This window comes from Sparus aurata, chromosome 17 (genome assembly GCF_900880675.1).
Source record: "Sparus aurata chromosome 17, fSpaAur1.1, whole genome shotgun sequence".
Classification (NCBI taxonomy): Eukaryota; Metazoa; Chordata; class Actinopteri; order Spariformes; family Sparidae; genus Sparus; species Sparus aurata.
In genome coordinates this window covers 24,170,645-24,198,472 of record NC_044203.1, presented here as the reverse complement: position 1 = coordinate 24,198,472, position 27,828 = coordinate 24,170,645, and the positions used below count along the sequence as shown (strand labels likewise).

At 41.0% G+C, this 27,828-nt stretch overlaps 2 protein-coding genes across 7 annotated transcripts; both read right to left on the bottom strand.

The window, feature by feature from the left end:
* Window positions 1-48: 48 nt before the first annotated feature.
* On the bottom strand, window positions 49-10,207 carry kel (Kell metallo-endopeptidase (Kell blood group)). 2 transcript variants are annotated; one of them, XM_030394862.1, is made up of 18 exons: window positions 9,871-10,183; window positions 8,020-8,317; window positions 7,627-7,926; window positions 7,369-7,490; window positions 6,103-6,261; window positions 5,920-5,991; window positions 5,629-5,817; window positions 5,377-5,537; window positions 5,173-5,290; window positions 4,979-5,074; window positions 4,784-4,882; window positions 4,627-4,704; window positions 1,912-2,018; window positions 1,740-1,829; window positions 1,581-1,648; window positions 786-946; window positions 609-698; window positions 49-517 (listed from the first exon to the last, which is right to left on the bottom strand). In XM_030394862.1, exons 1-18 carry the CDS (start codon window positions 9,895-9,897, stop codon window positions 371-373), a joined length of 2,382 nt encoding a protein of 793 aa, XP_030250722.1. In that variant the 5' UTR covers window positions 9,898-10,183; the 3' UTR covers window positions 49-370. The 2 variants fall into 2 exon arrangements, 1 of the variants encoding a protein (XP_030250722.1); XR_003981296.1 differs by lacking the exons at window positions 49-517; window positions 609-698 and adding an exon at window positions 1,194-1,274 and having other exon boundaries at window positions 813-946; window positions 9,871-10,207.
* Window positions 10,208-11,439: 1,232 nt separating this feature from the next.
* zyx (zyxin) lies at window positions 11,440-27,174 on the bottom strand. Of its 5 annotated transcripts, none has more exons than XM_030394270.1 (10): window positions 26,896-27,174; window positions 19,399-19,634; window positions 18,054-18,313; window positions 17,172-17,267; window positions 15,875-16,450; window positions 15,383-15,527; window positions 14,703-14,872; window positions 14,325-14,503; window positions 13,790-13,910; window positions 11,440-13,657 (listed from the first exon to the last, which is right to left on the bottom strand). In XM_030394270.1, exons 2-10 carry the CDS (start codon window positions 19,619-19,621, stop codon window positions 13,544-13,546), a joined length of 1,884 nt encoding a protein of 627 aa, XP_030250130.1. In that variant the 5' UTR covers window positions 19,622-19,634; window positions 26,896-27,174; the 3' UTR covers window positions 11,440-13,543. The 5 variants fall into 5 exon arrangements, with proteins under 5 accessions (XP_030250130.1, XP_030250134.1, XP_030250133.1 ...); XM_030394274.1 differs by having other exon boundaries at window positions 15,383-15,524; window positions 26,896-27,173; XM_030394273.1 differs by lacking the exon at window positions 26,896-27,174 and adding an exon at window positions 26,743-26,859.
* Window positions 27,175-27,828: the final 654 nt, after the last annotated feature.

Below are 27,828 nucleotides of genomic sequence, written 5' to 3'. Positions count from 1 at the left end.
AAGTTTGACATGCAGACATGTCCCGAGATTCAAGCGGTAATTTTGTGATTTGTTTTGAAAAAATAACATTTATTTTGGTTGCTCTGTTACTGGTTCAGAACAAGTTTTTCAAATTCATCTATTTTATTTTACACAAATACTTTTATGTACATGCAAACATGTCACAACAACAACTACAGATACAAAAAAAAGTCAGTGTTTGCTTTTTACATACTTTTAAGTATCCTCACCATAAATATCTGTTATACAAACGTACAATCTTTATCCATGTTGGCAAAAACAGTTTGCCAACATCCACAGTGGGCTTAATACTATCCTTAATAATCAGTAATTACAAAAACAAAACCTGCTGGATGTCAGAGGAGTGTATTCAGCATGTTTGTAATAAAGGCTGCTGGGTTTTATTGGGGCACTCAAGGTTTGTGGGACACAGGCCAGATTTGGCGCAGACGACTGTAATCAGGAATGAGGGTTCCAAGGGCATGAATTCACGGTATGGGTCTAAGTCACAGTTAACCTGGAAAAGATGCATTAAAAGGCCGGATGAGCAGTTGAGAGGAATATATATAATATATTGATATATATTGAAATAACAGATAGCACAGTACCTGAGAAAAAGACGCAAAGAACAGGCGAGTGCGTGATAGTCCTGAGATGGTGGTGTCTCTCGGATGGTTCTTTAGACTCTGATGATAAGCCTGAGAGAAGACGTGGACATAAATGTAGATGTATGAACCTCCTGTTGTTGCACACACAGAGGACAAAGCCTGAAGATGGCTGCTCACCTGCAATGCTATCTGCAGTGCAGAATACTGCACCCACACCTCCTGCCGCTGCGCTGCTGAGAGCGAGAACACCCCACCTCGGCCGGCTTGTTCTGTCACAGTGAGGTAGTGAGCCCACACACATTCCCCCACAGTATGCACCGTCTGACTCTGAGAATAAACTACACCACAACAGAGAGGTTAATATGATAATACATTAACAATCTATGAGAGGAGTGTAGAGAAGGACATTAAAGGTGTAACGGGTAAAATATGGCCAGGAGGTGGCAGCACATCACCAGTGTAACATGAAAATTCGCTATATTATTTGGTGTAAATATCTTTGGTTGCCACTGGCTAGCAAATTAGCTCAGAAAGCCGTGGAGCTAGTGGCCTTATTAGCTGAATGGAATTTTAAAGGGACGCGACCTCGGATCATGCGCCGAGTCACTGCAGGCAAGGAGGCTCAGCGAAACATGGATGGACTGGGAATGATCACAGCCTCTTAGACTGATAGATGCCAGTTTCAAGACAGGGATACAGAACAGAGGGGAGTTACAGCGGTTCAGAGGATTACTGTGTGCATGCTAACTTTGGTAGATATCGCTGCAACACAATACATAAATGTCTTTGACACAACACTGTTGTTTCTTCGCATTCTGTATATAATGTTGGTTAATTAAACACATTTTTTTAAACTAAATTCTTGTTATATCTTACAGATTGCCCCTTTAAGGTAAATCAACTGTATATGCGACCTAAATGTGATACCAAATACATTTTTTCAAGTAGACGACAAATGTTAACGTCTCTTACTTTCAGGCAGGATCAGGTGGAGGATGTCTTTGGCGATTAGGAAACCTATTACACCATAATTCATTGCCCTGTAAAAAAAAAACAAAGTAAAACAAATATGTTTGCAATGTATTTTAATGTTTAATAATTAATGATAAACAATAATAGTAATAAAATTGCCTTGGATACGTAGGGTGGAAGAGAGGAGGGACAAACATTCCCATGGGAAAGAGGAGCTCATTTCCTTGGAGGACTGGCGTGACAGACAGGCTAAAAGAAAACGAAAAAAATATTTCATATATGCTGAAAACATTCATATTTCTCGACTTTAGAAATATAGACAGACACTCACATGTCGGTGGCCTCGGTCTGCTCTGTCAAGAGTTTACGGCGTCTCTTTTGCCACAAGGACAGTAGCTGGACATAGTTTGAGAAGAAGCTTTGTGGGCTAACTGTCACCTGGAATCATACAGGCTGTAGAGTTAATGGTGCTCTTTGTTTTGTAGTGCAGCAGATTAGTTAAAAAATCGTTCACTTCGGTATACAAGCATGAAATTTGGCACAGATACTCTCTAAGGGCCACTATTTTGGAAAAAGGCGTTGGCCACTCAAAAATTCAATATGGCGACCATTTTTAAAGATGGCCGCCATTGCTATTCAATGCTTATTATATCAATTATTCAAACAGTGATCCAAGCATAAAATTTGATACAAATACTCTCTAAAGGACATGTTAATGGAGGATGGAGGATGGATGGTGACCATTTTCAAGATGGCCACCATTTCTGTCAAATAGTCATAATGTCTGCTTTGTCTGCCTCCTCTCCTTTGACCTGTCCAGCTTAGTTAAACTTGCCAGGGATATAAAATCCCCGCCGGCATAGCTCTCAGGTTCATTGGTGTACACAAGCCTCTCCACCACGGCAAGGTGCAGTCCACAGAGAGGAAGGGCCACTGTTAGAAAAAGGAAGTGGCCAGTAAAAATTCAGGATGGAAACCATTTTTCAAGATGGCTGCCATTCCTGTCCTATGTTCATCGCCACTGTTTCCAAATAGTGATACAGAAAATATGCCACAAATACTCTGTTAAGGCCACTTTTTGGAAAAATTGGATGGCCAATAAAAAATTCAAGATGGAGACCTTTTCCAAGATGGCTGTCATTTCGGTAGTATGTACACTGATGCACACATGCATGTTAGCAAAAATACTCTATCGGCCACACTTTTAGAAAAAGGCAATCGCAAAAATTCAAGATTAATTTTTCAAGGTGGGTGTTGCTTTGATAGTGTACTCTGTTGGGACTGAGTTAAAAGGAAGGATTGAAAAAAAAAACATAAGTTCTATTCACATTTTTACCAGCTCAAAGGCCTTGTGGTTAGAGTGTCCAACCTGAGATTGAGAGGTTGTGCCCTGCCGAGTCATAATAAAGACTGTTAAAAATGGTAGCCAATGCCTCCCTGCTTGGCAGTCAGCAAGTGTTGTATTGGGGGCAACATATCCAGGAAGGTGTCCATATACATCACGGTCCAGAATCTGGAAATTGGCTCTCGGCCCACCGCAAGGCTACTTACTTTTTTATTCACATTTGCAATTGCAAGTGAAACCCAATCTAAAACATTTGCATCTTCCACGGCACTCTGATTTGCAGCCACACGTGGCTAGTCGTTCACAACTTTGTGCAATTGGTGCATTTGCTGTCCAGAAGACCCCCCATTGTTTACCAAGCATTTTCCATCCTCAGTCAGCAGGACTCTCTGCTTCTGGCTGACACTGGGTTGCTTGACCCCATATGCAGCCTGCGTGATATGCAGCATGTTTAGTGTGTTGAAGCAGAGCTGCTCTTGTTGGAGGAATGGCTTCATATGGCCTCTGCTTTCGGGCAAACATGTCAAGTCTAGCCTCATCTACACTAACAGCTGTGCTTGATCGATCATACAGCAGGACCACAAACTTCTCAAGGATCTCCAGGTCACTATCAATCACAACAGGAGGGTATAGACTTAGTTTGCTGAAGATGAGAGAGGCCTCAGGGAAAATGTCCCAGGTTTGCCAGTTCACCTCAATCATAGACATAGTACACATTCAGGTATGGGATACAACTAGGTTCGGGTCACCTACACCTAGCCTGATCATTCATCCAGTATCATTTAAGTCCCATGTGATCTGTACACCTTCCAGGTAAGCATACATGAACAAGTCATGTATTGCCACGCTAACCCTTGGCTCGGCTCTCACGCGCTGGCACAACTTGTCAATTCAGGTGTGGCTATCTAACTACATCTATTACTAGCTAATTGATGAGGGGCTGTTAGACAGCATTTGGGACACTAAACTTAGCTATACTATTACTGCTAGTCAAGAACTACAGTGTAAGTAAAACTAGATCAGCTGACACTGAATCCCATGCTGAGTTCCACAGCAGTGAAGTCACCAGTGTGCCCTGGTTGTGTAATGACGTTCACTCTATTAAACAAAACCTTCCTTAACACACTAAATTGAGCTCTGACAGAAATGGTGGCCATCTTGAAAATGGTCTCCATCTTGAATTTTTGAGTGGCACACACCTTTTTCCATGAGAATGTTCCTTGAAGAATATTTGTGCCAAATTTGATGATAGCATCACCATTTGAAAAGTTGATGTAAGGATTCAATAGAAATGGTGGCCATCTTGAAAAATGGTTGCCATCTTGAATTTTTGAGGGACAAGCACCGTTTTCCAAAAAAACATTCTTAAGAGAGTATTTTCACAAAATGTTATGCCTACATCACTGTTTGAACGATTGACATCATGAGCATTTGACAGAAATAGCGGCCATCTTGAAAAAATGGCCACCATATTGAATTTTTGGGTGGCCAACGCCTTTTTCCCAAAAAGTGACCCTTAGAGAGTATCTGTGCCAAATTTCATGCTTGTATACCAGTTTGAACGATTCTCTTGAAATATGCCATTAATCTGCTCCACTATTGTGAGTTAAGTGAGTTCAGGTGAGTTTAGCTGGTGTTATTAAGGAGGTAAAAAACTTTAAGTACGTAATCTGTTAAAGCCAATTGTGGTCTGTGACATACCTTAGAATAAAGCAGGTCAAGCTCAGCCTCACTAGAGATCTCTTTTGTTGTCCAAAGTCTTGGAATTAAAAAGTGAACCTGCAGGAAGACAGGCTTTTATTGAGATGCAAACACCAACACAATGAAGGCAAGAGAAGAAACTTGCGTCACATTTTACCTTTTTCATGACACGCTGGAGAGTCGTCTGATTTGTCCATTTGAGTTTCCGTAATTTTGACTTAAAGGAAGTAAAGATGTTTTGAATAATCTCCTCTGCCTGTTGAACAACTTATATTTTTAATACACTTCATACTGGATTTGTGATTTCAAACACTGCACAAATCATATGTTCCAAATTCCCATGAATACTTACCTCTCTGTGTGCTGTCCTTTTTTCGAGAAGGTCTGTAAGAACTAGGTCAAATCCTCTCTCAGTCTCCAACACACAGTCTTTCCAGCGAGGGGCTACCTGGTGAGGAGGCCCATAATGAAGTTGTGACTCAGCAAACCAACCCATCTGTGACATCTTTTATAAAAGTACAGAAGGCAATGTCTGTGTGGACTCACCCCTTCACTTTTACCTAGAGCCACTGACAAATTATTCTGTGTTTCAGAAAATCTGGAGTCTAGAGCAGGCATCAGGGTGTGCAGCAGATTGAAGACCATGTAAGTATGAAGTGGGCCGCTGAGTGGAGCAAATTGTGGCAGCACAAGGTCAAAAAAGAAAAAAAAGGAATTGATTGTGGTTTGTTATGTGTCACTTTACAGTACCTGTTACTCAGTTCATCCCTGTTCAGCCATTTGCCAATGATGCGGGACATGTGCACCATGTAAGGTAAGTTATGTAGAATGACATGATCATCTTCAGTGAGTGGCAGTGGATGGAAAGTGGCCTGCAGACAGCCCAACCAATCAATGGCAGGGGCCTGGCTCTGTTGGCATATTTACATATAGAGAACCAATTACTTAAGCAGATTGAGACACAGTGTGTGCATAGAGTGACACATCTTCCTCCTCTGGTACCTGTAGCTCTTTGATGGTCATGCGGCGATAAAGCTGCCCTCTCGACAGCCGATACTCCAGAGGTGTAGCAGCCACAGCGAGCTCAGAGGACAGAGAAATGAACGTGCCCACGTGGAGCATTCTGCTGCTGCGCGGGGCCCCCAACAGTGCCAGGTACGTTTGACATGATGCCAAGAAGGGACGCAGCGTCTGAATGAAAAGAGACAGGAGAATGATAAAGAAATGCATTAGTCTTATGGATGAATATTACTGTATTTCTTGAATCAATAGTGGACTGGCAAAGTCAACAACCTGAGTTCTAGCTTGAGACTTCTGCGTCTTGCTGTTCCATTCAATGGGGATCAACAGATCTGGCTGATCAATCTGTTCACAAAGAGGAGACAGGAGTTAGGGGAATAAAACAAAACTTACTTTCTGGTGGCAGTGCTCCCAACAGCATTTTAGGACTCACAAATTAGCCTAATGGATACTGGCCTGTATGTATCTTTTGGTTGTCCCATGGGCAGTTTCTTTTGGGTCTCTGCCCACAGAGAGGCTGAAGAATGGGAATGTGGCATAGTCTCTCATCAGCAGGCTCAGGGTAGAGTTGATATCAGTCCGATTCCACTGGCCTGATACTGCCCAGCCTCCCAACTGCACACAGAGAGAAAGAGACAATGATTAAATACTTTGAGTGAGACAGATAAGGCTGGGTAATATACATTATATTTTTGCCGTGATATGGGACTGTAAACAGTTTTAGATTTTGAATATCATTACATCGTGAGATGTCATACGTGTAGGTGTTGTCGTTTCTTGGTTTTAAAGGCTGCATTACAGTAAAGTGATGTTATTTTCTGAAATAACCAGACTGTTCTATTTGTTTATACTTGCCTTTACCCACTTAGTCAATACATTCCAATTACTAATGGTTATTGATCAGTATTTTGTCAATATCATCCCTACAATATTGTTGCAGTATTAATATTGAAGTAGTGATATTCAATTTTGTCACCCAGTCTTAACATTTATGAGGGGCTTTTCAAAAGATTTAAAATTATAAAGGTACATATTGTATATCGCAATCTGGTCTAAAAATGTTGTAATATTATTTTAAGATCATACCATCCAGCTTGAGACACAGATATTAAAATATTTACACGTCACCTTTACATATAACGCATCTCCAAGCTTAGACAATCCGTAAGAAATATGTGAAATTGTGCTTCTAAATACCTTTGTCAAGCAGGAAGAACTCAACTTAGGCCCCATTTACAGGTTAACAGTTTTACTGAAAACAGAAAGGTTTTTTCGTTTGCATTTAGCTGTAGTATGCATACCAGGCCAGTAGATGGCGGTGTAACTTCACACTTTAGTGCCATAAAGTAACTTCATTTGTCTGCCCACAAATGTTTTCTTTGAATGTATGAATCTGTGTAGCACATCTCATCACAATTCAGCAGTTCACTGGTTGTTGAAAAATGTTGCTCCAAACCACAAATGTCAACCTCGTGGTGGTGCTAGAGAAAAAGTCAGAGGATCACCAAAGTCTTCATGGTCATTATCTGAATGAATGAGACATGTGGCTTTTTTTTGTGGTGTCTCATAAAATCTGAACTGTTGCCTGAGATGCAGTATATTACAGACAAATTAATACCCCTCAACCTTTAAAGAGGGGTGATAAGGGAACATTGTATTTGACATAATGTCTTTTTGGATTTATCACCCAAAGGCTCACATTTTAAGGGCATTTTATCTCACTTTCTGGACGAGTTCGAGGAAGGGCTCCACTCCTGCTGTCTCTACGGATTTAGTGTCCAAACAGGAACTGTAGAATCCTTTGGCCTTCTGTACTGCTGTACTACCCAGTATGTCTTTTGATTCTGATAGATAGATCACAAAAACACAATTCAGACAATACATTAAAATGATATGCTCTCTTATACAGCAATATGTTTCGATTAATTCATACAACACAGAGTGGTGTACATTAGAGGACATTTTAGTGGTGACTCTTACCCAAAGTCTCCCTGAGATACTGCAGCAGCACGTTTTTTCTGTCCAGTATTTTATCTTCTCTCAGTCTTCTGTCTTCTCTTTCTTTAATTTGTGCTTTCCTCTCTGGCGACACGGCTTCTCCCCTCTGGTTCTGTGGATGTCCAGGGATGCCCTGGCCCCTTTGTCGCCCCCCGCTGTCTGGTGAAAGTCTGTCAGAGCCACATGTGAACAGGAAGTAATCACAGGGCTGCGTGAAGGGATCAACAGACATCGAGAGACGGGCTGAGGCCCTTTGACAGGCTGGGGAGACACATGCAGTCTCTACAGGAAAGAGTGAGAGGAAAGTTAGACAAATTGGGCAAAAGATCTTTTTGGGCTATGTTGTTGTGTCATTGTATGTCTCTTGAGGCCTACCAGTCCCCGTCAGGTTTTCGCTCCTATTTTGATGATTGTGATGTATGTAGTAAATTAGTCCCAGAATGACAGCACATAGGGACAACCCCAAGAGAAGGAGAAGCAGCCTTCGATGGTTAATCCACACCGTGGATTGTGTTTGGTGCTGGTGCTCAGGGACAGACTCTGACAGCTGTAGCTGGGGTTGGTAATGGGTCTCGGAGAGATCTTGGTTGGGGAGTGGCAGCTGAAACAGAGGTGGAGGCCGAAGCCCCCTCTCAGGTTCTGGCTGTGACGATGGTTGGACTGATAGCTGAGGCTGAAAGACAACAACAAGTGAAACAAGAATGTAACTGGTTCAAATGAAATACCGGAACATTTTTTGAAATATATTTTTTATGTGGTTGCTTTGATACTGTTTTTTAACTATATAAATATAGAAATATACATGATTTTATGTGGACAATCCAGGATAAGCCTAGTGCATAGTTTTGTGTGGTGATGGAAGGCGATCATTAGTCTGTTTGCAGACTCCAATTCCAAACTAACGTTACCTACAGTTGCTGAAACAAGTCACTTGAGAATGCAGTCCTTCACAACGAAATCCATAGCTCTCATATGGCCAATAGGTAAGCAATTAATACATTTATATTGCTTCATGTTGTTTCATAGAGCCCCCCCTCAATATTTAAGCAATGTCCTCCAATGATGTCTGTTTGAATTAAAGTTTGAATTAAAGGTCCAATGTGTAGGATTTAGTGGCATCTAGCGATAAGGTTGTTGATTGCAACCAGTTAAACACCCCTCGTCTCACCCTCCCCTGCGTGAGAGGCCCTCTCTGGAGCTAGTGCTTGGTTTGTCCGGTCTGGGTTACTGTAGAAGCATGGCGGTTCAACATGGCGGCCTCTATGGAAGAGAACTCACCCCCTCTGCGGATATAAAGGCTCATTCTAAGGTAGAGAAAACATAATGGTTCTTAGGTTCAGGGGATTTTAACACCAATGAAAAGATAATCCTGAATATTATATTCCATTTCAACCCCAAATTCAACTAAATCCTACACATTGGAACCAGTAATAAGAGGGGTATTTCCCTGTGTCATTAATCATCTAGTGACACATTACATTTGTCTTGCAACCCCTGGGAGGGTCCAGATCCCCAAGTTGGTATCCACTGATGTAGCCTGTTTACTCAATAGTGACCGTAACAGTGTATCATGGGTTACACATTAAACATCAGGCTATATCGTAGTAAAATGACGGGACCGCCATGCAAACGTCCAGGCTGATAGGCCACACCAAAGTGTTCGCATCAAAACAAATGCAAAACACATCAGTCCTTAACATCTGATCACGGCTTGAATTATTTCCACCACTTGGCACAAGAGGCCTCTCAATATTTCCTAAGAACCACTCAGGAATTTCTTCTCTCACTTTCATCAACAAATATCCCTCTCGGATCAGCAACTTAACTTTCGTATGAAATCTTAGCAAGAGCTGCAACATGATGTGGAATTTATTACAAAGTGGTATTAAAAGCAAAACCCACAAATCGTAACTATAAACTTAGATATCTCCACTGATCTATACTTTACTATTCACATATCAGTTCACAGTTTGGTAAAATCCTGCCGCATGTTTTACGTCATACAATCTAAAATTATTCAGAGTTACTGGAGAATGCAAATAAAAGCAATATCAGTTTGTATCTTGGCATCCAAAAACCCACAAACCACATCATTTGGATCATATAATTCTCCAGGAATTATCCAGTTCTAGCAACAAAAACAATCACATGAACATCATTACCATGTGAACAAAGTAAACTAAACCTTATAAAATGGTCAACTTTTCATTTAAGGAGCGATCCTACCTCAAGCTCTCGTGGAGTTTCACTCATTCTTAGTGTATGGGTGTGTTGCTTTGTGTTCCTCCAGCGTGTTGCATCCTCCTTTACATTTGATGTTTCACGTGTGCTACGTCCTCCTGCTGTTCCTCCGTCAAACAGCTGTCATCTCAGCTCTCTATCTCCTGTCATCACTCACTTCTCTCTTCATCTGACACACTGATAAAAACAACTCTGCCGGCTACGTCTACGGCTACTCTCCTCTCCAGTACACAGATAATCAAGGAGAGAGTGTGGTTCTATAACCCCGATTTCCCAATTGGAATTATTTTCTAATTCTTTTGACATATACGTAAAATGTGTATGTAAATATATGATCATTAATGCTCTCTGCAACAGGAAATAAAACTGTTGTCGGTTGACACGGTTCCTTTGCAAATGATTATCTAGTTTTCAAACAGTTTTTCAACTTTTTTTAAATCAGGGTTATAATCTGGGTCATGCCGTGTGGATATTTGGCTTGTTAACCTGGGAGAAACTCAACATGGCGTCTCTAAGTTGTGTTTTAACCCACCAAAAGCTTGAGACCAGAGGGCTGGGACTGGTAACCAACTGACCAATAAATTGCTTGTGCACATCGATTTTTACACAGCATTGAATGAGGGCAACACTTCCTGGAAAGTAAACACTCGTAGATGCACACACACTCACACACGTCCGCTGTCGTCATTATCAGCGCAACACATGGCTGTTAACAACTGATAGAGCAGTGTGGCGTCTCCTGTTACGCTGTGGCACATCACTGAGAGTGGGAGGAGACACGTTTCATGGATGTCACATGGAGGCCGGCCACAGACCGAATATTTTGGCAAAAACTAATTGTGTGCAACTTTTCAATGACAAAGCACAGTGAAGGAATGTAACTACTCAAGTACTGTACTTAATCCAATTCAAGGTACTTTTACTTTAGTTGAATATGTTTTTGCATACATAACTAACTTAAACAGAACAACTTTAGACTTAGACCATTAATCAATTAGTCGATTTAAGGAAAATGAATCACCTATATTGGTATTTGTTAAATACATTTTCATGCAGCGATTGTCTGAGAATTAGCTGTTATTATGTTCAATTATTTTAATAATTTTGAGTTTTATACTTTTGGGTTGGACAAAACAAACACTGACACTTTTGGCTCTGGGTAATTATGATGGCATTTGTCACCATTTTCTGAATTTCTACAAACCAAACAATCAGTAAATCAAGAAAATAATCAGATTAATGCCTGAAGAAAAAAGTAATTATTAGTTTGAGTCCTTTAAAATAGTAGTTAAAATTATTTCCAACTCAACCAATGAAAACAATGAAATCCTTTGTTAATGTATTAATGGTAATGATAATCTAATGATATAATTTTCTGTATAATAGTATAGCAGCGACAGGTACACAAATACATTCAGTACATTACATACATTAGTGATATATTTACTAATACTGCTAAATGATGTGACTCCATCACCATTGCATACTGCACTACTACAACATGTCATGACTTGTAGGTGTCTGTAGCCGACAGTTAGAAATCAGACAAAACTGTTTGGTATTTAGCATTTTATTTATTCGTTTATCGTTTGATACAGCCAAAGGGGAAGGGGTGGGGCTAAATAATGTTCTTAAACATATACACATTCACACATATCAAACAGGAATTTATAAAAAAAAAAGTTATATGAAAAGACAAGGCATCAGCATGTAATACAACAGGACACAACACAACAAAACGGCAGATAAATGCAACTAAAGGCATCATCACATGTATAATATCACATAGTAATGACAGAGGCGGGGGCCACACAGGTGGCATAGTTGGTGCAAACAGAAGACATAATACTAGAATTAATGCCACCACCACCCACACAGCTAGCATGCAATGCTGAATAACTATTGCCATGTTAGTCAATCTGGTGCTGTACTGCACCAGGCTCAATGCAAGAACAAGTAACAACTGTTTTCTGATTGTGGAATGAACTTTTGTGGCTGCAGATCAGGCTCAATTCAAAAGGAACAATGGAATACAATAGTGGAGAAGGCACATCTCCAGGTAAAAAAGGAAACCAAATAATTGTAAGCATTTATCAATGAAATACAGTACAGTAAGTTAAGTATAAAATAGTATATAACCAACATGAACAGTACAAAAGAGGAATAATGGAAAGAATAGTGGCATTTACTGTGACAACACAGATCAAGACCAAAAACTGGGCTCAAACACAAAAAGATGATAAAACACATGAATGTCCAAACACTGAATCCCATAACTGTTTTATTAATTAACCGTTATCTTCTGCTTTGACATATCTGGCAACATCAGTTTCCTAAAGCTTAAAGCTAATGCCTCTACTGTTCTATTATCCTGTTGTAAGGACATGTTATTTTAGTACTGGTACGTATATAATCTTAACACTTAATGAAAAAAAGGGTCCATAAATTAAATTATTTAAAGCAAGAGATTCCAAGAAAATGCATATCAAAAGCTACTGTTATGTTTCTAGATGGCGTCTACTTAGAAAACTAACTACATTGATCATGTGTGGGGCCTTTAGAGTCAAAATGACACTAAAAGATTTTTTATTTCACTATGGAAATGTGCAACTATCACATAATAGGTCCTGTTTTCAGCCATGCAGCTGGCATTTGTAACTACACTGTTTTTTTAAATTATGAGATCCCTGGAATGGAATCTTTGCTTGGCAAATCTGTGCTTGTCTGTTTGTTCGAAATATGTGCATCCAAAAAGCATGCATCTAGAAATACGCTCCAAACTATTTTCGAAAAAGAAAATGGCTGTTTTTTGTTCTCATCTCGCAAATAAGAGCGAGCAACGAGAGATAATTCAATGCATGCCTGTAAATTATCAAGTTCACATCACAAAAAAACTACGAGCAACATTCACTGTTTTAATCTTTTTTTTTTTTTGCAGTCAACGTTTAGCCCTCGATGACTTTAAAATGCTATCAAAGTAGACTGGCTGATATGAAGCACTTTGTAGACAGGCATCATTAACCATGCTTGCAGGCACAAAAACTGCCAAAGTGTTAAAGATATGCTCTACCGACAGCCAATCAGAGTGATTGAAGCTGCAGAATGGTCCCTGATACTCCTCTCCCTATGCCAACAATTTGTCACAGTAACACTGATATTAGTAACATTGCTGCAAAGGGAAAGAGACCAGCCTTAAAGTCTTAAGATGTAACTATTTCACTACATGATGCTACCTACAATATTGAGAAGAGATAAAGAAAGGCAACTTTTTATTCATCAGACTGCTCTTTTGACCAAACTGTTCTTGTGCAAGTTATGCATGAATTTTTTTAGCGTAAACATACAATTGGCACAAAAATACCCTCTAGTACACAAAGAAGGCTACATGAGAGACTGGAGAATGATCAGGAATGGAAGATGAGGGGCGTTTATTTCAATGCAGTACATTACTTCTGCACTGAAGTGGCGTTAACAGAGACGAAGAGAATACTACACTGTATCTGCATGCAAACATACTTTTTCACACAGCTCATTCACACTCACACCTGCGCACATATACTGAATCAAGCCCTGTCGCAAAGGCAAAACCGGCAGCTGAATGAATCCTGTGCTTTTGGATTTGGTTCATAGTTAATCTGAGTGATGCTGCTTCAGCCAATCACTGCGCAGCTTGCTTGGCTCGCTGGGTATGGCACTTCATACACAGGATCCTACCATCCAATGGATAGCAGCCGTTTTCATCCGCTTCTATGGAAAGAGGGCGAGCACAATCCTACAGGACATATAAATGCATTTGTTTATTAGCATTTTTTTTCTTTTAAGGGTGCACTGAAGAAAAAAATATTATTATTTTATATTATTATTATTATTTTATTATTTTAAATGTAATGTTTAAATGTCTTACCTCACAACGGTAACACTTAAGGTGGAAGTTCTTGTCGAGAGCCACAACTCGGACTGTCTCCTCGCTTCCTGCGGCTGGAATGATGGGTTCATTACAGCTCACACACAGAGGGGAGAAACGCCTGGAATAAAGAAGGTGATGGCCTTCAGTTAAATTCTCACTCATTCACACCAAATCAGCCATATCAAATGTGATAATTCTGGGCCTGTTTCCTACTGTTAGTCAGGACTTATCACGTTTGCTCAATTCAGTTATTTTATCCACAGTTTAGCGCTTGTTATCAGCAGGAAATGGAGAGACAAGTTTCAGTTGGTCTGAATCAAATGAGTAAGAAGTGTTTCTGCCTGATGCAAATGGAGAAATTGTTATGCTATTTTAAGCCTGGCTATCATCATAACTTGAGAAGAAAGATTTCAATTTAGATCGTGACTTGTGATTGTTGTTAATTAGATCGTGATGTTATAGTTTGGGCCAGATACACCCACCCCTGTTTTGTCAGGTAAAAATTTGTGAGGCATAAATAGCCAATAGTCACCTGTGGTAATCCTGGACACAGTAGGGGTTGTTGTTGTCATCGGTGATGAAAGGCGCCCCCTCAAGTACACAGGAGCAGGTGCTGCAGCGGAAACAGTGGGCGTGGAAACACTGGCCCACCGCCTTCAGCACACGGTCTGTAATCTTCTCTCCACATCGGGAACACACCGCCAGGGAATTCTGAGGAGGAACAGAAAGAACATAAGATGTATGAAGCGACAAAGGAGGACTTTCAAATGTAAGAGGATGTGACCTTCACTTTTAACTAAAAACACACAAAATAAAACTGTCAATTTGTTGAAACTGTTGAAAGTTAAAATAATGAAAGTTAATATAATAAAAGAAAGACAAATCAGTATGTGTCTGTGTGTCTCCTCACCACATAGCAGTCCTCACACTGAGGTGAGCCGTCCCTGTCATAGAACTGCATGCCCTGCAGGGGGCGGTGGCAGCTCATGCAACAGAAGCAGTTGGAGTGGAAGAGTTTATCCATGGCTCTCACAGCCGGCTGGGTGCGAGAGAGAGCCTCGCCACACTTCCCACAAACCTCTACAAAGAGGAGGGAGAAGGAGGGTTTACAAAAGTAAAATATGATTATAATAATAATCATAATCATAATACATCCATATTTCTAAATCATCAATTTGTGTGCTACTTACAGTATAATCTAAATTAGTGCGGACAGTTTTGTGTTGAAAATATTAATATTAATCATATTAATAATGTTATGTATTTGTAGTCTTTTGCAACAATGTTATACAACACATGTGGCTTAATGGTCTACAAGGTCATATTTGTTATCAAACAGCAGATAAGGAGGAAAGAATTTGAGCGACCACAGCAGCAAACAGAACCACAGTAGAGATAAATAAAAGTCTACTGTGCATAAAATTGTTGAAGATAAGAATGGACTGTGAATACATTTTCCATCCAACCGTAAATGTTTTGATACTTATTATAATTCTCACATTACACATAATTTTAGGAAATGACAAGTGTAATTAATCAAGAGCCATGAATATTACAGCCACCTCTGTGTGTGTGTGCATGTGCATGTACCTGTAGGAGGGGAAGTGATGACAGGTGCGTGTGTGTCCATGTCTTTAATGAAGTCCTTGGTCATTCTTTCAAGCTCCTCCACTTCCCTCATGTTCAGAGGAACACCTCCACCAGGGATAGCAACTGGGCCAGGTGGTGACGGCTGCTTGTACACAGACACACACACACACACACACACACACACACACACACACACACACACACACACACACACACACACACACACACACACACACACACACACACACACACACACACACACACCATTAGTACATACATATACATTATTTACATACCTACGACATGCATCATAGAACATTTTGTTATTTATGACTGAGCAGTTCACCTTTAAAAACACTAACAGCATATCCAGAGTATACATAAATCTGATCTGTTGACTATAAACTAAATAATTTGTTCTTCCTGTGCTTTTCCGCAGTATAAACAAAGTAAAGAGTGTCTCTATGTGACTAAAATAAAGCCGGAACATACCGTTGATGCAGAGGGTGTTTTCATTGGTTGGCTAAAAGAGGAGGGGGGAGACACCATCGTCTTGGATTGAGGAGGAGGCACAGCAGCAGGAGGGTTTTGGTTTGCGTTCACCTGACTGGTAAAAGGAGAACTCTTTATGTGATTGGAGGCCGGGGCAGCTGCCATGTTGTTTGGCTGAGCAGGAGGTGCGGGGGGAGCTGCTGGAGGTGGAGGGAAAGAGCTGGTGGCAGAGGAAGGTGAAGGTTTTGGTGCAACACTGACTGGGGTGGTGTTCTGGTTCAGGTTCTGGTTCAGTTTCTGTGCGAGGGCGGTTGATGATGTTGCCGTTCTCCCTCCAAAACCAGATTTGGGAGCCACAGCTGGAGCCTTAGCGAACGGCTGAGCAGCAGTGTTTGGTGCAGAGTTGTTGTGATTGGCTTGTCGGTTCGTTCTGGCTTTGAGTTCTTCTGCCCAGGGTGCTGGAGGCGGGCGGTCTCCCATCTCAGGGGGTGGGAGGAAGGAAAGTGTTGGTTTGGGAGCAGTCGGGGGAGGAGCTGAAGGCTTGGGTGCTGGTGCTGCAGTATACTGGCTGGGTGACTGCGGATGAAAAGACAAACAATTTAAATGTTCTTTTCACAGGCTTATTCAGTGTGAGCCCATTCGGTACACGCATCCAGCGTGTCCAGCAACATAAAACTTCCTTTTATCTTAAATTCGAGTGCGTAACATTGCACGCTGAAAACGGTGCAAGCAGACACTTTTATTATGTTGAATGAGCTACTTTGATTAAAGTAAACACTGGGAGCGCTCCACAGTTTGTGCTTATCAGAAGTGCTTCGTCTTTCTGACATTTATTTTGTGGTTGTGAGCCAACATTATTCTGCCGTGATCCAGTACCTCCCAGTTGGATAAAAACACTCTCCATTTATGGCCCTCTCACTGGGTCTCTGGCAGCACACTTTGGCTTCATCACACTCTCATGCTCCCCGCTTAGTTCTGTGTGCATCACTCTCTCTCACTCAGTGTGAATCACCAGCTACCTCACTGTTCGTTCTCTCTTTCAGGTCTGATGTGCTGTATATGCAGTTCACTTATCATTGAGCTTTCAACCTGAACAGATGAAGGGAGACTAATGAAACCAAGCTGGCATCCATCCAAACTATTTCCACTGACCTACCTTGCTGTTTTTTCCCTTCTCTTCCTTCTGTGTGTGACTCATTCTCTTTTTCTACAGTGCGGCTCTTGTGACTCAACGCCTGCTGTCATTTTCCCTCTCATCTGCTCTTTGGCTCATTTTTCTATCCGCAACTCTTTGTACCTTGGGGTTGAAAGGTCCCCTGGTCTCCATCTCAGACAGCAAGTCAGTCAGAGAGTCGAGCTGTTTATCGAAGCTGGTCTGCTTTTCCATCAGTCTCTGGCGGAGGAAGACACAAAAATTATTTACACACATTAAAGTGATCACAGCGAAGCAAAAGGAGGATGAGGCGAGGACGAGCCAAGAATGAAAAGGTGGTTGACGATGTGAAATTGGTACAGACTGTTAGTAATGACTCAAGAGAGTTTGGCTCTTTTATCAATTCCAAAAGGCAGAATGAAATGTGGCAACTGCTTGAAAAACTTCTGGCTGTTACTGGGGTGGAAAACCAAGAATGAAAGGACGCAACAAACAAACTTAATGAAGTATTTTATGATGTGAATGAATAAATGAATTTTTTTTCCCGGGGTGGATGAAAGAGAATACTGATTAATTACTTAATTTTTGATTCATTGGATTGTTTGCTGAAAAGCATTGAATATGAGATATTTTGCATTTTTCCTCAACGGTAGCTTACAACGTGTAATTCCAAACATGGATGTCTTTGTAGCCTGATAAACCAGCTGCAATTAAAGCAGTCCTACAATAAACCTTTCTCCGATAGACCTTTTGTTATTTGTCTAAAAACTATTTCAGTAAAATAAATGGGTAATAATCCTGTTAGAAGCATGAAGCAGGGTGATTTGGACTAATGCTAATATAATTTGTGGGAAATTCTCAAAAGACAGTATTTCCTGCCAACACTCCATAGACTCACTGTGGTCCTGCAACAATGTCCTCCAGTGTTCCAACCGATTATCAAATTATACTGAAATGCAGTTACATGCAGTGAAAGGAAGAAACATGCAGACAGGCAAAGCAACTTTAGATTCCATCATGACTCACCTGTGGGTTCCCAGCAGCACTGGGAATACTGGTACCGGAGGTGGGAAGCGGCGGAGGGGGTGGGGGAGGAGGGGGAGAAGGGGAGGTAGGTGGACAGGCACTCTCCTCAGGAGGAGCTGGGAGGGGCAGGTCCTCTGCTACCGGAGGTGGGGCGGGGAAGGTGGGAGGGGGGACGTCAGAGGCATTGGGTGTGGTTTGGCATTCGGGGGGAGGGGCTGGCAAATCATCATCCAGTGGAGGAGGAGGAGGGGGTGGGAAGTCTGACAGAAATGAGGAGGGTTGATTGGTTAAAAGTAGTGAAAGAATTGTTTCCAAAGGCCACAGTCACACATACGTGATATTGACATTTTCCTCCGATACACTTCTATTTTATGTGTACGAAATAACAAAAAACCCTTCATATCCTGTCGCAAAGCAAAACTGCATCTTGCCTTTGCAAGGAGTTCAATCTAATTAAACTTTGACTGGCATGTGCTTTACACTCTGGACCATCCAAATTCAGCACCAGGAGGTGATTATCAGTTGCCTACTGTCGCATAAGTATGACTGCAGCTTCAGACTTTGTACCAATCATTTATCAGATATGCTGAGTGCTTTAACATCGTGAGTTCATACCAACAAAACAAATAACACAACAAAGGTATTAAAAAAACTCCAGTATTTCTCAAGTTGTGAGATATCTGATGAGCCAAGTTCTGCTTCGTAGGCTCTCCTTGGAGTATTCTTGTAAACAAAGAAAATGTTTTATTTAGATTCACTGTTTCTGCTCTCCTTTCCAAAAATGCACAGTGTGTATCCTTGAGGTCTTCGTTACTATCACGCTGAACACATTTCTCCCCTCATAAAACATTTGGGACTCAGATTTTTAATATATTTCAAAACCTGAACTGTTTACTTCCATGTTTGCTTGGAAGCAGCCTCTCTCCTCATACTAAATACACAAAAAACAGGGACCCACTTGTAACAACAGTAATCCATAGTGGTTAAAAACTCCACAGGGTACCTTTAATTCAGCAAGGACTGACTGCGTCAGTTGAGACGTCTTCAAATTCATTTAAGCAGAATAATTATGCACACCTTTAAAAGCAAAAAGATAAAAGTACCCCAAAAGCTGAGATGGGAAACTATGTAACTATCTCAACATTTGACTAAATGTCCAAAAGACAGAAATGACTGTAGTTAACATAAAAACAACAGCATCACACAACTGAATCTATTATGTGCTCAACTGTGAAGCTCTGCATGCTGTCGCGTAAAAAGCAGCAGGGTTAGGATTGGGGGAGGGTTGCTGACTGGATATAACTAAAGATAAAATGCTTCACAATAGTATAAATAATGTAAATACCATCACAGAGCGAAGGCGGTGGCGGAGGCAGATCTCCCACTCGACCAATCACAGCTGTGCCTATTGGTGTTGGTGATGGAGCGGAGGGTGGTGTCAGACTTTTGGGCCGTGGTGGTGCCACAGAGGCAAACTTCTTTGGCTGGTTGTAGAAGGACGGCGTGGTGACTTTGAAGTTCAGAGAAGATGTCACCATGACCGGCTTGCTGCTGTCGGACTCGTCCATTTTGTGTGTTTATCTGTGGATCACAACAGTTAGAGGATCGGTATGAAACAGGTTTGCAGTGAAGTTCAAACTCCAGACTCAGGAATCTCTCTCTCTCTCTCTCTCTCTCTCTCACCCCACATAATGACACCAGCATTAATCAGCTGACTAGTCAAAGGGCTTGCATTCCTTGGCAGTGTTAGCATGTCGAGTCTTTTGCTGGAGAATTAGTGGTGATGACACATCAACAAAACATTTATCCAGTCCAAAATGTGTACTAATTGTAAGCAGATTTTGAGCACGTAATGCCTTTACAGTGAATAAGTGAGAAAATTAACAATACTCAGAGATACCGATAAAATATGACTGATGTTTGAGAGTGGGGTCGATTGATAGTTGTCATTAAATGATGAGGCAACTGTGGGAACAACTTTTTAGGGGTAGAGTAATAAATGTTTCTCTCTCTGTGAAGTTGCCAACTTCAGAATGGCCAACAGCTTCCTAAAGTTTCAACTTGATTGATTCAATCTGTGCATATTGTTTAGCATTTCCTCTAGGTGCAAAACACTAACTTCTCCTATATTAGTCTACTATGAAGATTGGTACCTATTAATACAGTATACTTTATGACTGGGACAGCTGTCTTGACCCCTTAAGTCTGAGAAAAACTAATTAAAATAGAGGTTTGCTGTAGTTTGGACTTGGAATATTTCTGGATTTCGTAAAATAGCAATAGAAAAAAAGTAACCAGCAGGCATTCTGCAAATCCAGTGTTACTCTTTAAGCACAAAAGCTCTGGCAAATAGTTGACAGTGGAATGAGATATAAGTGTGTGAAAATGTCCCCAGGTCATGTGTACAGAGCCGACATAGTGGCACTCACAGATGCCGCAGACGATTTACAATATTTAACACATGGCTGTTTACAGTGACATAAAAACACCATGACTGCGAGTTTTTGTCATAACATTCATAACATTTTCATGTGAGCTGCGTCAAAAAGAGGCTGTGCTCAAATATTTGTTTCGCACATGCTGGTAGTTAAACAAATGTTGATGTTACTTCAGTGTCTCTATCGAGATTCCTTGCAAAGTCTGAACACACTTCCCTGAAGGCTACCGGCCCTGAACGTGACCTTTAGTCAAAAGCGCCGCTGTTCTTACTGACCTCCTCCACCAACGCACTCAAACACACACATCTGTACACACACTGGTTGTCTTAACTCAATGTTTAACAAAGTATTCTACCCTAAAGCGCTAAAATATCTGCATAATGCTCATAATAGTAATAATGATTACTACTGAGACGATAGTTAACACAGTTGTTTGAACTTTTTATGCTGCCTTTTTACAGGTTGTAAAAGATAAATGTCAGGCACAATACATAACCTGTAACAGAATGAGTCGCAGGTGGTAAAAGATGGACAAACTGGAAATAACATTTTCCAGCGTACAAACAATATGTGATTACCATCTCTTTGATGTGTGGAGTTTAACCTTTAAATCCTAATGAAGGCTACATGGCATTGATGCCTCCATAAATGTCAAACTTACTTATATAAAGGGGGGTGTTGGGATTATTTTCTCATCTATAATTCAACAGGACTTCAATAAATTCCCCATTAATGGTTTGTTTGCAGGATTAAAGCTTCACCAGTCCTTGCAGCCAGAACAGATGAAAGAAAAACGGCGATTAAGGTAATTTCATGTGTCTTGATTCAGCTTCTTGCGTTATCTTTAATATTTCTTTTAAAGTATGGGGGTTGAAGTGAAAGGTTTTTCCTTAAAAATTTAAATAAACATTCCAGTACGTTGATAGTGTAGTCAAGGTTTGCTGCTATCAATAACAACATAATTGATGATGAGGTAAATAAATCACTACAGAAAGAAAAAGACTAAACAAATGCTGAAATAACTGATGGGGTAGCAGTTGTCTTTTATTTTATACATTAGGGCTTTAAAATAGACTCCTTCTAGTTAAACTCACTATCTGAAGTTGTAACATTCACATATCCCCTGTGCACACACTGCTGAATTGTTGAGACATCTCCAAAAGCCACAGCAAACTTTGTTTGCACTGTGGGTTGAAATAGAGAATATCAGTGGTTTCCACCATTTAGATATAACTGAGTTTGCATTCGAGAAAATAACCTTTCCAAGAAGAGATTAGGATCGACACAGCCTTAAATTATCATGCAGATCTGGGGCCGAGCTTAAATGAAAAGGTTAAACTAACCAGGAAATGTTTACGTATTCAAGTAATTCATCCTCATTCCATTTTGTTGGGACACATGCAGTGCTTCAAGTTCTGACAAGACAAGAACCCCGTCAAGCTCGTCAAAGAATCTCTGGTGCTCGTGATATAAGCAGCTTCTCTGACGAGAAGAAGTGAAACAGCTTCTCTTCTGCTTTGTGTGTCAGCTTCCTTAAACGTACTTCAAGAAACTTTTAACTGATTGTGAAACAGTCTCAATTTAATACTGATCCCTTTATATAACCTACGTAAGCAACAAGACCGTTATAAAAAAGAAAGGTTATTTCTGAATAATTTTTATCTTAATGTCTGTCACCGGGTCTGATTGCATCTTATTCAGGTTTGATAAGTGATGAAATTGAAAGTATTTTTTATTGGCAGAGTGCCTAACTCTGTGGTCTGGTGGTACAGCACAAACATGTATTACTTTATTACACCACCGTCAGCTTTTGTCCAAGTTATCTCCAGAATCAACAAAGAATGAAGGTCCTTGAAGAAGCTTTAAATCAACATTTACTGACGTTGAACACTTGTATATGAACCATATACTGTATATCCAAGGCCATGATGTCCTTTAGATATATGGAGGTGTCATCTGTCTCATTAGATAGTATAAGATGTCAAAACACTGATGTATTAAACACCACTTTAACTGTGCAGCAACATAATTCATCATTTGTCAGAATGCTTTTTGCATACATGAATTTTTTTATTAGATATCTACAGTGTCAAAACACATTTCAGGAAACACGTCATTTTTACAAAACATGACAATTCAGGAAATTACATTTTTGAAAAGATTACATTTCACACTACAAAACATTTCAACAAATGTTATGTTTCCTGAAATATAATTGTGTTTTCTGAAATATTGTTGTTTTGACCCTCAGGGGTCAACTCTCTTACATCTATCCAATCTTACTAGACACAAGAATGACAAGAAGAACAATCCCTGACGATGTGATCCGAGTACAACAGCATTATTGATTGAGCATTAAGTGGAAAAAACACTCTATTGGCATGAGGTTCACTCTCAAATGTCACTGTCCTCTGAGTTACAAAAACATCAGCCAACAGAATCTTAACTCCACTTCACCATCCCACTTAAATAATTTGGAACATTCCTCCATGAATCAATAAGAGGAGATGGCGAGGCTCTAATGGAGATGAAAACTGTTCTGGTTGCCAACTTTCTAAAAAGGCACGCAGGCAAATTGTAGCGGAGCACCTTGAATCAATAGAAAAATGAAATAACAAACCAAAGGAAAGAGAAAAAGGACAGGCGTTTGAAAAGCAGCTGCCTACTTATTAACCTAGTATCAAGGCCTACTTCAAGTTGAATGGGAGAGGACAGTTCATGCAAAAACAGACTGACTAGTTACGGTTAAGGTAAAGCTTGGATTTATTAACGTTTGCAAGCATGAATATCAAGAGTACCTGAAGCAGAATACATGGTTCAACGGCTTTCTAAAACCAGTGCTTGACTAGGGTGGGTATAGACGGTGATTCAGTCTTGTCGTTGAAGTACTTAAAATCGACCTTGTTTCTAAGAGACAATATGCAATAGTCTCAATTATTCAACACCGATGATAACTTGTGGTCAGGTTCCATCTGTTTCTTCATACGGCCCTGAGGGGTTTAATAGGATGAGATCAGCTCTGCACTCAGCTCCAGAGGTCCTACTGCAAATCTATCTTGAAACCCGATCCTTGAGATGAGAGAGACCCTCAACTGAGTAACATATTTGGCGCTACAACTCAGTGACATCACCTTTTTTTTGTTTCTCTCCATTCACCCTTTCCTCTTTGTTTTACTCCCTAAATAATGATGGAGTGCCCGTATCAAGCTCTGGCTCGCTCTCACAATCTGATGTATAGACTGGTGTTGTGTGGTGGACCACAGCCATTTTATCTCTTTCCCTCTCATGCTTTCCTCAACCTCATCATTCACCTCTCACCCACCACTTGGACCGAATGACATCATTTGGGGCTGCTTTTAATCACTCTACTTTACAGCTGGGATGGAAGATGGCATTGTGTAGACTTTAGATATGTACGGCCGCAGCATAAATTACATACTGTTCTCGGTGTAAACTCCACATAGCCAGACAGCTTTTAAAGGCTAGAAAATTGGTTCTCAACCCTAGTTTGGGTAGAACAGTGGAGTTTACAGATTTACACATGAATGTGCTCAACCTAACAACCGTAAAGGATATACTAAAAAGAGCGTGGCTGCAGACTTGAGACTCAGCAGTTTAACACCCCTATGGACTGTTAAACAGTGCAAACAAACACAATTAAAACTCAGCTCTTTTTGTGCCACACTTTCTATTATCGTTTTGTCTCAAGTTTCACACAAACACCCACCTTCCTCTGAGGGCACAGACTACGTGATGCAGCAGCTGTTGACGAGAGAGCTTTTACACTTTTCAAAGGAAAACTGTTCAGCTCAGCTCAGCAGTGGTTTATTACTTTGTGGTAATGGAGGAACTAAATTTGGTTTATATACTGTGCTAGTGCTTTTTAAAACGGTCATGTATGCAAGTGTTGAATCGCGGTGCTGTGCTGAACTCAAGTCTTCTTTGCCCTTATTTTCTCCCTCAAATCAAAACGTCTATCTATTGTGAGAAGACAGTCCCACTATAACATAGATCGATTCAGTAAGAAGCATTTTTGGTTGCAGTTTTTCTACCAAAACGGATAAAAAACAACACCAGTCCTCATTCATCTATAACAGGGAACTAAATATCTTGAGCGTTGGAAAGAAGTTATCAACAGTTTTTTGCCTTTTTCTCACATTTTATAGACCAAACAACTAAACGAATAATCAAGTAAGTGACAGACAGATGCATCGATAATGAAAATAATGTTTAGTTTTAGCTCTTAAAAGAGTAGAGGAATTTTATAAAAACAGAAACTTAGTTCCACATTTATAAATAGGCAGGAACCACAATAGTTAAACAGTATCTAATTCCTTCCATGTCTAGTCAGTCATTGTATCAGTGACCAGTGTGTTGTTGATGAAACTCTCCATTGTTCGGATGTTAATAGCACACCCAGTTTCTGGGGAAGCGTGTCTAGGCCGAGGGTCACTAATGCGGGGACAAACAACCCTATTAAGTCCAGTCTTACAGGTCACTGGACATGCATGCAGCACCAGCGTTACGCTCAGTCTATGACTACAGTTGGATGAATGATTGAACAGACAGCGTTTCAAAACTGGTAATAACATCAGCGGATGGGCTCGGTGTCAAGCTCTCACCCAAACAACCTTATCTGCCCGCACTCACAAACACTAGAATGGAGCAGGCCAAACAAGAGTCACAAGACACAATCAAGGAGCTAGACATGCGGTGATTCTGGGCAAAGGGATGCCCCAAAATAGCCTGTTTGTCTTGACTCACGTGGGCTACAATTAAGGAGGATTCCTCATCACCCAAGTCAAAAAGATTGAGCACACAGGCGATCTTAGATCATCTTCATTCAGTCTTAATCGCCGCCTTTTCAAACAGAAGCACCACACTAACCACAGGCAAACCCCAAGCCTGAGCCTTCTTGTTACAAGTTATTCTTAAACACGTCTTTCTGTGGCCTTGGGTTGAGGCTCCCCTCCTATCTTGTTGATGAAAAGGCAAATTAGAGAGGCAAGGCACAAACACCGATGATCACAGGATTTTCACATTAAAATTATATAATAAAATGGCCTTAATTTTCATATATTCCCCCAACTTCTCTCTGTCTCAGAGAGCTGTGGCAGATCTCTTCACATCCACTCATACATGACTTGAAAACCCAACTAGGCAGCCATATATCGAGGCCATTTAATTGTGAACACCATACTTGCAGGCATCCTCAAACGTGGCACCTGATGACAGATTTCCATTCAACTGGCACTATCAATAAGTCAAACAGACTGTGCCAGGGTGCTCCACCCACCCCCATCCATTGATCAGAAAGGGTTAGCCAACTGTTAGCCACTGCCCTGACAGCTGACAGCTATGGGTGAGCGGTCACAAACAAAGCCAATCAACACAGACAGCTATAGGTTAACTAAACACAACCTTTCACCACTAACTAGCAATATACAGAAGAGGCACAATGGAGGTTTCTAGCTTAAACGTCATGGACTAGCTAGGTGGCTAATAGGGCAAATCAGGTTTCTGTTAACATTAGCCTACAGAGTGTTCAAAGTACTTGACGCTCGACAACGTTAGCTCGTCTTCCAGGTTGAATCAGGTCATAGCTTCAACACACGTCGGCGCAGACATTTAATCCACACACGGTTGAATGAGAAATCCCACTGACCTGCAAGTGTGATGATCAGCCACCTTTCTCTTTGACGACAAACCTTCTCTGGCTTGTCATCAATCACACCACGGTAATGTTAGCTTCCCTCGCACACACCCCTAACCAACCACTCCTGAGCTCAGGTCAGTTTGTTTCGGAGGGTGAAACGCCGCCCCATTTTTTTTCTCTTACCTCATATGGTAAAGAAGACGGCTTCCCTTAGCTGTGCTGTCATCAAGTTTAATAATTTCACGACTCTCTGAAGTGCATAATCGCTCACAGCTGCATTGCTAACACGCTAGCTTGCTTGGTCAACTTTTTAGCTGGACTTCCTGTCGGAGCTTCCGCATAGCGCGATCCTTATCGTCGGTATCCATCAGCTGGTGTAGCAGTGTGCAGTTCAGAGACATCTGTCTCATTCACCTACCAAAAAGGTATCTTTCAGCAGGGAGTCCGCAGGAGTTTTTATATGTCACGTATGTCATAACCTACAGGAGTTGTCACCTCACAAAGATGTCATTCCCTGAGGTGATAACAGCAACCCCTCACTTTGTGATCAATAAATCAGTGCTATCGTGATCCATGCATTGACAAAAGAGATTACCTTATTAGGTCATTTCCAGCAGTCTGACCCTCCAAGTTTTTTTTTTTTTTTTTTTTTAGACATGCCAGCTATTATTCTCATTCACACACACACACACACACACACACACACACACACACACACACACACACACACACACACACGTGAACTCACCCTGTTACTGCAGCCTCAATGTGAATCTCCCTTTTCCTTCCCCCTCTTCCTTTTGTTCTGCTTTTTCTCTTGGTCCAGGCTGAGTAAGAGTTGACTGTAATGGTAACTTCTCTTTTTCTCTTCCTCTCTCCAGCTATAAGACCCTCCCCCCGTGCTTTTCGGTCTGGAAAAGGAATGACACCATCCTTCCAAACAAGTTCTTTCTCGTTAGACTTTGGCTCAGGACTTGTGCATTACTATGTAAACAGCACCTCTCTCTCTCTCTCTCTCTCTCTCTCTCTCTCTCTCTCTCCCTCTCTCTCTCTCTCTCTCTCACTCTCTCTGTGAGTGTGTGTGTGTGTGTGTGTGTGTGTGTGTGTGTGTGTTCATAAACTGTCCAGTCAGACCCCTCCTCCTCCTCCTCCTCCTGCTCTCTTTTCTCTCTGGATTCTTGCAGCATTCTTCAGTCAATGACATCAACCCTGTTGCCTCTCCTTGTAAGGTCAGACCGAGGGAATGAGAGAGCAAGAGGGAGGGAGAGATAATGGGGCTAGAGGCTTGATTAGATACAGGCACTAAAAAGCGGTCAGGGTTTTAAACACGAGGAGGCACAACTGCTGAAGAAAGTATGTTTAAACAGGGCTGGGCTGTGGAGTGGGTTCACTATGTCGGCTTTATACTGGCAGGAAAAAAATAAGGCAGGTTTTTATGCCTTTCTTTCACTTGCCTCAACAGGCAAAGCCGAGGATCAGATTGTAAAGGCGTTATTGTGTCTGCCAAGTGCTCTGCCACATCGTTATTTGCTTTGCACTACGGCAGTAAACATGCAGAGGCTTAGGCTGCTCCTCTGTACACGATTAGTACGCCTGATTATAGAGAGTAAGTAGTTTTTATGGCTCTCTCTGAAGTCTTGCTGTTGTTCTTCCTGACAATAAGGATGTGATCGCCCTCAAA

Coding starts and splice junctions, on each gene's coding strand:
- kel (XM_030394862.1), bottom strand. CDS start 9,897: ATGAGTGAAACTCCACGAGAGCTTGAG. Junction 8,318..9,870: donor AAACTCCACGAGAGCTTGAG/GTAGGATCGCTC, acceptor GTTGTCTTTCAG/CCTCAGCTATCAGTCCAACC. Junction 2,019..4,626: donor TTGACCTGCTTTATTCTAAG/GTATGTCACAGA, acceptor GTATGATTCCAG/GTGACAGTTAGCCCACAAAG.
- zyx (XM_030394270.1), bottom strand. CDS start 19,621: ATGGACGAGTCCGACAGCAGCAAGCCGGTCATGGTGACATCTTCTCTG. Junction 13,911..14,324: donor TGTGTCCAGGATTACCACAG/GTGACTATTGGC, acceptor TCTTTATTCCAG/GCGTTTCTCCCCTCTGTGTG. Junction 13,658..13,789: donor TTAAGTGTTACCGTTGTGAG/GTAAGACATTTA, acceptor TATGTCCTGTAG/GATTGTGCTCGCCCTCTTTC.